The 10,180-nt window shown below is 38.3% G+C and overlaps 1 protein-coding gene across 1 annotated transcript; it reads left to right on the plus strand.

Annotated features, from left to right (window-relative positions):
* The first annotated feature begins 8,327 nt into the window (after window positions 1-8,327).
* Window positions 8,328-9,832, plus strand: LOC113271945 (40S ribosomal protein S3a-like). The gene is made up of 5 exons (XM_026521868.1): window positions 8,328-8,331; window positions 8,617-8,830; window positions 8,920-9,103; window positions 9,196-9,396; window positions 9,737-9,832. Exons 1-5 carry the CDS (start codon window positions 8,328-8,330, stop codon window positions 9,830-9,832), a joined length of 699 nt encoding a protein of 232 aa, XP_026377653.1.
* Window positions 9,833-10,180: the final 348 nt, after the last annotated feature.

Consider the following 10,180-nt stretch of genomic DNA (forward strand, 5'->3'; position numbering starts at 1 on the left):
GGCATCAGAAATAAAGACTCCAATTAAGGAGCCTAGCTATCTGATTGGGGCGTGCACCCTAGTTCGCATACAGCAAGAGGCACAATAAGACCTAACGCGCGTCATAATTCGGATGCTAGTTATCATGCAAGTGAAAGCTACACCGAACCTGGAGCTTGAGTCATGGAGATTTGGGGTGAAATAAAAACCCATCCAGGAGAGGCGCCTAAATCGAATTAAGTTGATAAGGTCTCTCCTAAGGAATGAAGAAACTCGATCAAGGCTCCGAGGTAGACGGTTGAGTAAGGGTGCCTGGGGCGTCTGGAGCGTGCTTGGCCGCTCTTGACAAGTCTTGACTATGATGCACTCGGTCCGAAGAAACCCCACTTAGGGTGCGGTCTTGTACCCATAATCCATATCGGTGGAGGGATAAAAGGTCGCGAAAACAACTGATTGTTGTATTACTGGATGGGAGGAGCCCACCCTAACCCGGTAGGGGTACGCCTCCTTGAAGGGGGCATCAGGGGGAATATAAGGACGGTACCCTCCATTAGGGAGCTGAATTGTGTCAAAAGACGCAAATATTATGAGGCTTTTTACTCACGGGAGTATTAAGACTTGTCATATTTGCGCAACAATAAACCCTGAAGAGGCAATAATACAAGATGATGATAAGGCGAGATCAATGTGTCACTGCGCGAAAGCGTAAGGGCGTCTTGCGATTTCGCCGCGCGGAAACAATAATATACTAGGCAAAATAAGACCTTTAACTAGGAAGGCTAAATAAGACCTCATGAGAAAAATAATATAGGAGCTAATAATTATTGCTTTGCAGGATGAATATAACCTTTGAATATAGTCGCATGGTTATAAGACAAAGAGAATTTCTCGGAAGAGAATTTCGTATGGAAACACGAAGAACATAGCTGAGGTAAAGGTAAATTTGTAAGAGGATGAAAAGGTATATAATCTTATATATAATAACAACTATGACATAAGAAGAATATGTACATTTATAATAATCTTACATATTAGCTTCATTCGATCATATGCCGTCGAATACTAGAGGCAAGTATGGGAATGCAAACATTTTAGAAGGGTGTTATTCGCCTCCACATGATAGATTTACGCATAAGTTATTTGTCATTACGCATAAGATATATAATCTGATATATAAAAGGATGTTATCCCAAGTTAATCTCATTTGCTGGAAAATGAAGTTTTTATACAGGTATATAACAAGGAGAATATACAATAAAGGAGTACCAAATATTCAAAAATATTACATTAAAGAAGCATTTTTCAGAAGTTAATGTGAGAAGATAAAAAAGATCTTCAAGAGGAAAGAAATTACTTCTTGCTTGTGCTATCTTCGTTAATCTCATCAGTCTCAGAACCATCAGCTTCAGATTCATTATCTTCTTCATCATATTCTTCATATTCTCTTTCATTATCAGAGATATCAGAAGTTTCTTCATTAGGAGGAATATCAGTAAACTTATACTTTGAAAGAGGAATGCCATTCTCAGCACAGATCTTTTTAATTGCTGCATCACGAACACGAATAACATTTTTGCTATTATTTGAGACGGTGGTAGAAAATTGTTTCTTTAGCCTGCGATATTTAGAATCACGTGCGATAAGCTTCGCCTCCAGACTTTTATCAGTGGCAATCTTTGATTCCAACTCCTGAATTTGACTGCGAAGTTCTTTCTCAACCACTACAAAGGAAAAGTAAGAAGGTTAATATCACTTACAAAAAATTGATCAAGAAATAACAAATGGAAAGGCATAATGAGCGACCTTCTTTGTTGGAAATAATATCTTTAATCAAAGAGGAATGATCTGACTCAAGGCTAACATTCACAGCTAAGTCATTCCTAGCATTATCTAAGACTCTAGCAGCCCAATCAAATTCGACATCACTTTCTATGAGAAGTCGAGAACGAATCATGTTTCCTCGTTCAACAAGTGCGTCCCTCTCCCTTAAAGCTCGATCTCGTTCCATTTGAACTCGAATAACAGTCTCTTGGAATTTCTTTAAAGCTTTCGCACCGTTAAGAGCAATTTGATCCTTCTCAGCGATAAGAGTGTTAATCCTGTCTTGCAAAGCTTTATTTTTCTCTTTAATTTCTAAAAAGCGACGTCTAAAATCGTTACTATTAGATAAGGCACTCCTATGGTGAATATTAAGATATTGGTACTTTCGGATCAAATTCATGGAGATACATCAGGACCATTCCCTATAAGTTTACTTTTGGTATGGGTCTGGGAAGACTGTTAGTGGAGATCTTCTTTGGTTAGTCTAAACCATTACCACCTCCAAGGGCTATATTAGTAATCAAGCTATCTTCATTTCTGGTAGGGACGCGGGGTAGTATATCTAGTGGTGAGCCTTAATTCCTGGGGAATCATCATCAGTTCTTTCTACTACGTACTTAGTGTATATTAACCTTCGAGATTTAAATATTTAGATGATATTCCACCTTGGTCAGCGCTCCATCAGTGTTCTGAAACCTGGCCCGGCCCGACCGATCAGTCCAGTGAATCGGTGACCCAGTCACCTTTCCGGGCTGGTCTGTTGTCGACCAAGTAAACTTACAAAAAACGGCTTATTTTAAGAGAACCAGGTGACCCATCCGGGTTGACTCGTGATCCACCGTACCCAGAATGGGTCAAATGGGTTGGATCTAACCATCCACGGTCACAGTCCACCAAGCTCCATTCTATTTTCTTCAAAAATTTAGAGTTCGAGTGAAGGGAGTTAATGCTCTAAACCATTGGTTACTTGAGATGTCCCTGACCACTGAGCCAAATGCTCTTTTTGCGAGATTAAGTTTAAGATTTTAATTAAAGTTATATTAATTATCAAGCTTAGGGGTTCGTAAATTCTTATATATGTGACCCAGCGAACCCGAGTTAAATCACTGGTTGACCCATTTAACCCTGACCCGGTAATTTTTCCGATTCGATGTCCGTGCCGGTTTCAGAACACTGCGCTCCATTCTTTTGGTTGTACAAGTTCAGTGAGGTGTATGTTGCATTATTTTCTAAAATATACCTTGTTGAACTGTTGGTTTATCCTTAAAACGTACAGCTGTCGCCCTGAATCATTGGTTTAATGACAAAGAATCTTAAAATCAGGGGATTTAATTTGAGGGAATAAGGTATAAAGAGTATTAATGATTTTTCAGGGTGTCAAATAGGAAGTATGAGGAAAACAATTAAGTGGATTTAATATAGGGTGGTAAATATGGAAACCAAATTCTCCTTTTCAGAAATGCAAGGCAATAAATTTTCATAACCTCTTTATAATTTCATCTTAAAAAACACAACCCACCATGACCTAATAGAACAGAACTACATAGGTTTAGCCAAATTCATCTTCGAATGCAAAGAAATTGAATTCAATAGAAGATTGAAGTATCAATCACTGTGAAGTAATTTTCTAGGATTTCTCAAATTAAGCATAAACCCACTGAGTATCAAAATCAATATCCATATGTTTAAGTGCATCTGATTTGATGCATTCATGTAATGAAAAAAAAACAAAGAATGAGGGAAACATTTGAGCATCAGAGCTTAAAATTTGATAAAATGGTGAAAACCCTAAAAAATCATAAATTAAGAACTGGAAATAAAATTCTGAATGCTCATGCGAAACTTACCTTATCAACGGGAGTATTCTGATTGATCCTAGAATCTGGTTTTCGTGGACAAAGAATGAGAGAAATTGGAGAAGAAAATCATTTTAAGTTTAGGATAGAAGAAATATTTCATTTGGAAAAAATAAAACAAACGAAACGTTTCTTTGGACTTTGGAGATGATAACATTAGAGGTGGGCCAGCAAACTGATATGTGGGGCTGGACTTGCGCAGGACCATTGGATCATTTAATCTGAGATATCACTGGGAGAGGTGGGAAGATCCTTGCAGCAGCTTGCCTAGATAATTCACCAACATAGATCCAAGCATCCTTTGACCATAATATGTCAATGATTTCATCACCCTTCAGTCTTAAGTTTGGCCTGATCATGTCCATTAACCTATCAAGACCCATATCTTCTCTAGCACAGTCCCTGAACTCAAAACTCTCACAAGTTCCTATCACATTTACCTTAAAACTTCTGAAGGGCATCCTGTCATCTTCAACATCATTCCTACAAGAGACATAAATGAAAGGCTGAAACCCTAAAGGAATCAAATATGAATATTTTATTTATTGCACAACAAATGATAATGACAAAACCAAGAATGGGTCAAAGACTTTTCATAGTGATAATGTACCTTTTCATAGTCTTCTGGGCCCAACAATGGGTTGAATTCTGGAGCATATGTTCTCTTGTAGCTGTCAACCCAATAATACTTGTCACAATACCTGCAACAATACCCAACATGTAAAAAAGAAATCAGTTAGGACAAACCAATTAAAATTAAGAAATGTCCAAAGTACATTATCTCTATGAAAAGTATAGAAATATTATAAGGTCAAAGGGACAATACTTACTCAGCCCAAACAGGTCTCAATGACTTTAGAGCACAGACAGCATGCTGGCAGACAAAACCCCTCAATTTCCATTGCAAACAGCTACAATTCCTCTTTGGCAAATTCATAACAAGGATGGCTCCATGACAACTTGTAACCTCATATACTTTCCCCATAACAACACTCTCTAGTTGAAAATTTATGGTCAAGTCACACATCTTGGTAATCAGCTGCATTGCCTTTGGAACAAGGTCACCATCCTTCCATTTTGCAGCTTCATTCCTCCTCTTGTTGAGAAGTCCCATCACCAGTTGTCCATACATCAAACCTAGCTTGAAGATTGGCTTGTCTCTAATCTTCTTGGCCATATTGTTGAAGGATTCTGAGAAGTTGTTGTTGATGTGCTCACATTTGCTAGTAGTTGGAAAATGAGCCCAAGACCAGGTTTCAGGCCTTTCATTCATGAGAAATCTTGCAACCTCTTAGGTGACTAAGCCGCAAAATATTCTGAAGGAATCTTACTTGTAAATGGATGGATTCGTCGTTCTTACCAAGTTTCCGACTTAGAGTAGTCCACTCACGGCCAGGTTTCGATCTCGGAGCCTGGTTTGCATACAATATGGAGAAATAGGGTTTGTTTAAGGTTTCGTAGAATATTCCGAAGGAATCTTGCCTGTAAATTGATGGATTCGTCGTTCTTACCAAGTTTCTGACTTAGAGTAGTCAACTCGCAGCCAGGTTTCGATCTCCGAGCCTAGTTTGCGTCCAATATTCATAAATAGGGTTTTTTTTTTAAGGTTTCGTAGAATATTCCGAAAGAATATTACCTGTAAATGAATTGGTCGTTTGTAACAAGTTTCTGACTTAGAGTAGTCCACTCCTGGCCAGGTTTCGATCTCGGAGCCTGGTATGCATACAATATGCATAAATATAGTTTGTTTATGGTTTCGTAGAATATTCCGAAGGAATATTATCTGTAAATGGATGAATTCGTCGTTCTTACCAAGTTTCTGACTTATAGTAGTCTACTCCCGGCCAAGTTTCGATCTCGGAGTCTGGTTTGCATACAATATGCAGAAATACGGTTTGTTTAAGGTTTCGTAGAATATGACGAATGAATCTTACCTGTAAATAGATGGATTCGTCGTTCTTACCAAGTTTCTGACGTATAGTAGTCAACTCACGGCCAGGTTTCGATCTCGGATCCTGGTATGCATACAATATGCAGAAATAGGGTTTGTTTAAGGTTTCGTAGAATATTCCGATGAAATCTTACCTGTAAATCGATGGATTCGTCGTTCTTACCAAGTTTTTGACTTACTAGTCCACTCGCGGCCAGGTTTCGATCTTGGAGCCTGGTTTGTATCCAATATGCATAAATAGGGTTTGTTTAAGGTTTCGTAGAATATTCCGAAGGAATCTTACCTGTAAATGGATGGATTCATCGTTCTTACCAAGTTTTTGACTTATAGTAGTCCACTCCCGGCCAGATTTCGATCTCGGAGCCTGGTTTGCATACAATATGGAAAAATAGGGTTTGTTTAAGGTTTCGTAGACTACTCCCAAGGAATCTTACCTGTAAATGGATGGATTCGTCGTTCTTACCAAGTTTCTGACTTAGAGTAGCCCACTCGCGGCCAGGTTTCGATCTCGGAGCCTGGTTTGCATCTAATATGCAGAAATAGGTTTTGTATAAGGTTTCGTAGAATATTCCGAAGGAATCTTACCTGTAAATGGATGGATTCTTCGTTCTTACCTAGTTTTTGACTTATAATAGTCCACTCCCGGCCAGATTTCGATCTCGGAGCCTGGTTTGCATACAATATGGACAAATAGAGTTTGTTTAAGGTTTCGTAGAATACTCCCAAGGAATCTTACCTGTAAATGGATGGATTCGTCGTTCTTACCAAGTTTCTGACTTAGAGTAGCCCACTCGCGGCCAGGTTTCGATCTCGGAGCCTGGTTTGCATCTAATATGCAGAAATAGGTTTTGTATAAGGTTTCGTAGAATATTCCGAAGGAATCTTACCTGTAAATGGATGGATTCTTCGTTCTTACCTAGTTTCTGACTTAGAGTAGTCAACTCACGGCCAGGTTTCGATCTCGGAGCCTTGTATGCATACAATATGTAGAAATAGGGTTTGTTTAAGGTTTCGTAGAATATTCCGAAGGAATCTTACCTGTAAATCGATGGATTCGTCGTTCTTACCAAGTTTCTGACTTAGAGTAGTCCACTCGCTGCCAGGTTTCGATCTCGGATCCTTGTATGCATACAATATGTAGAAATAGGGTTTGTTTAAGGTTTCGTAGAATATTCCGAAGGAATATTACCTGTAAATCGATGGATTCGTTGTTCTTACCAAGTTTCTGACTTAGAGTAGTCCACTCGTTGCCAGGTTTCGATCTCGGAGTCTGGTTTGCATCCAATGTGCAGAAATAGGGTTTGTTTAAGGTTTCGTAGAATATTCCGAAGGAATCTTACCTGTAAATGGATGGATTCATCGTTCTTACCAAGTTTTGTGTGTGTTTAAGTATTCGTAGAATATTTCCATGGAATCTTACCAGTAAAATGGTTGGATTCATCATTTTTGTGGACTTTCAGACTTCTTGTTCATAGTTTGTAAGTCGTTATACCGAACTTGAAGTTTGGATCGACACTGAGCTTCATATTCATCAATTTCGATGATGTATCATGCTAATTTTGAAGTCAGAACCCTCTCAGAGCTTCGTGGTTCATAGATTATAGGCCATTATACCAAGTTTGAAGTTCGAATCGACATTGAGCTTCATTTTTATCGATTTCGATGATATATCATGCTATTAATGTGAACTAAAGCTAATTCATGACATGTATGACTAGTCAAAATTACTTCATGACCTATGTAACTAGTCGAAATTCAAACCGGAAGCACAAAGAGAAAGCACAAAAGCACAAAGAAACACACCAATTATCGGATTGATTTCTTATTTTTTCAACTTTAATCTTATACATTTTTTGGATTTTTTTATATCAAAATGTCGATAAGAATGTGCTACGTTTATTCATATTTTTTTTGGATTTTTTTCGTGTCGAAGGTTGATAATCAAACCGAATACATGAGCTCGTATTAGCACAAAATGAAACACATACTTCTCAATCCGCATGAGCATCCTAAATACAATCTCAACCGTCAAGATCTTTTCTTAATCCGTATGAGCATCTCAAATACAATCTCAACCGTCTACCATTTTCATTCGGATTCACTCTTTTCTTTTTTCTTTTTTTTTTCCGAAGCATAACCCTCCTTCAACCACTCGAACCCAATTCCTATCTGTTTTTCTCTCAATCACCACCGCTGAAGAACACCTCTACTCCACAGATGACGGTGGCGCTCCATCACCACCGCTGCTCTTCTCTCGACCCCTCTTCTTCATCATCTTCTCTCAATATCTCTCTTTAACTCCCCCTTTCTCTCATCCGCAACAGTCAATAGTAGCAGCTCATCAAATCCAGATCTGAACCAAATTCTAATCAACCCCATCACTGATTCAAGTTACACAAAACCAAATTTCTTCTCGGTAACAATCAACGTCGGCCCTAACTCAATTTTCCTTCAAATCTTCATCACATAACTCAATTCTTCCATCTCTAGAAGTTCTCGATTCTGTTAGAAAAAAATTGTTGGAGATGAACAAAAGAGAATGGTTCAGATTTAGGGTTTTCTATTGAATCCGAGAAGAAATTGAGCTTAGCAGAGGCATGGTGATTATCATAGGTTTGAGATGAGAGCGGTGATAAGCACGAAAGCACAAGGTTATGGATCAAGATGAAGATGCAAGAGATGTAAGTAAGATGGAGAGATGAAAATGGAGGATTTAAAAGATGGGTTTGTTTCTGATTGAGATGTTCATCTCTTCATCCCACTCCTAACATCATCTTCTTCAGTAGGAGAAAACATGTTGTACTCAACCAATTTCTAACTCACCACCGATCCTTTATTACTCTTCCTCCGCTCAGAGTTTCTGCAGCAGCATCTGTACAAGAAGAAGCATCTCCTGTCTCTCCTGGTAATCTCAACACTGTGCTTTTATTTAATTGTTTTGATCTCTGAATACGAATTGAATTTGAATTTTTGGAGATAAGTTAAAGTGTTGTTGTTTTGGTTGTACAGATACATATGGGGGTGTGGAAAATTTGGTGATTATAGGTTCTGGTCCAGCTGGATATACTGCTGGGATTTATGCAGCTCGTGCCAATTTGAAACCTGTTGTGTTTGAAGGGTATCAAGTTGGGGGTGTTCCTGGTGGACAGTTGATGACTACCACTGAAGTCGAGAATTTTCCAGGGTTTCCTGATGGAATTACTAGTCCAGATTTGATAGATAAGTAAGTAGACTCAATTATAGAATGTTGGAGTTGTTTGCTGATGGATAAGTAAGTAGACTCAATATAGAATGTCCATTTAAAATTTATAGCCATTCCGGAGTCCTTAAAATTGAGCCTCCCACGCATTTCAGAAAATTGAGTCTTTTCTTCTATTTTAATTTTTTGCAGATACCATTTGCAGATACCTTGAGGATGTTCTGTATTGGATTCACCAAGAGGCGAGAGAAACAGGTCAAGAGAACCTGTAATGCTCACTCTATCCAGATCCTACAAGTGGAGTTATATATTTCAATTTCAATGTTTTCTTATATTTTTCATGTTATTCATTTATGTAAATAGGTAACATCTGTACTTTGTTTTGTCAGATTCGTCGCAAGATGGTTGAAGTCATGGTAAACCAGGGCTCCTCTTGTGATCTTAAAGACTTGGTGGCAAAATTCATTCCTGAAATGATTGGAAAGGAGATTGAGAAGGATACATCAAGCATTTATCTATTGCAGAATGTGTTTATTAGGAAGGTCAAGATCTTGAAGGCTCTAAAGTTTGATCTTGGAAAGTTGATGGAGGTATATCTCACTATTGTTTTATGCTTTCTTAGAAGACGCTTTAACTTAAATCTTTACGTGATTTATGGTATTTTTGGAGTGGTTGTTTAAGTTTCCGTACGACGAACTTTTTTTTAGCACATATATATTATCTGGAAGTTTAGAAAATTTGAAGTTGTGAAAGAATAGACGGCCTCGTAACCTTGTAGAGAGCTTTCTGAATAATTATTTGAAAGTATCCAGTAAAATAGAAGTTTACGGAATGCACCTGAAGTTTAAAACTTCAGTTCTCACTCTGAACTCTCTGTGAAAGGTTGCAAAGCAAAGCTGATGTATATGCGGTGATTGTTTTATTTTCTAGGTTCATGGTGACTACTCTGAGGATGTTGGTGTGAAGGTGGATAGGACTGCTGAGGAAACAGTACCACAGGCTGAGACTGAAGTTGTTGGAGCTTAGGTTCATGGTAACTTGTGCAATAACATTTTGATTAAGACAAGTAAGTTTAAGCAATAACAGTACATGAATGGTGATTGCTTTGTCAGTAAAACATTTCTAAGAGCCGGGTTCGATGAGAATGGTAAGAAACAATCCACCACTTGTGAAATCTACGTGAATGTATTACCTACATGCCGACATAAACTTGTAAGAGCTGAAGGAAGTGGTCACTGACCTGTGTTCTACTTCTATGTGAATGCATTGTGAGAATATATTTGGCGATTAGTGGTGGGCCCGGAGGTGTGTGAAAATTAAGCGCAATGAAAACGGGCCTACAGTAATACCGCAAGTGCACGGTCGTCAGTTGTA

The sequence above is a fragment of the Papaver somniferum genome, chromosome 4 (genome assembly GCF_003573695.1).
Source record: "Papaver somniferum cultivar HN1 chromosome 4, ASM357369v1, whole genome shotgun sequence".
In the NCBI taxonomy this organism is placed as follows: Eukaryota; Viridiplantae; Streptophyta; class Magnoliopsida; order Ranunculales; family Papaveraceae; genus Papaver; species Papaver somniferum.

What these genes read in the sequence shown, in the direction of transcription:
- LOC113271945 (XM_026521868.1), top strand. An exon ending in ACTCTATCCAGATCCTACAA is followed by an intron (nt 9,104 to 9,195) that starts GTGGAGTTATAT and finishes TTGTTTTGTCAG; the next exon opens with ATTCGTCGCAAGATGGTTGA. An exon ending in ATCTTGGAAAGTTGATGGAG is followed by an intron (nt 9,397 to 9,736) that starts GTATATCTCACT and finishes TTTATTTTCTAG; the next exon opens with GTTCATGGTGACTACTCTGA.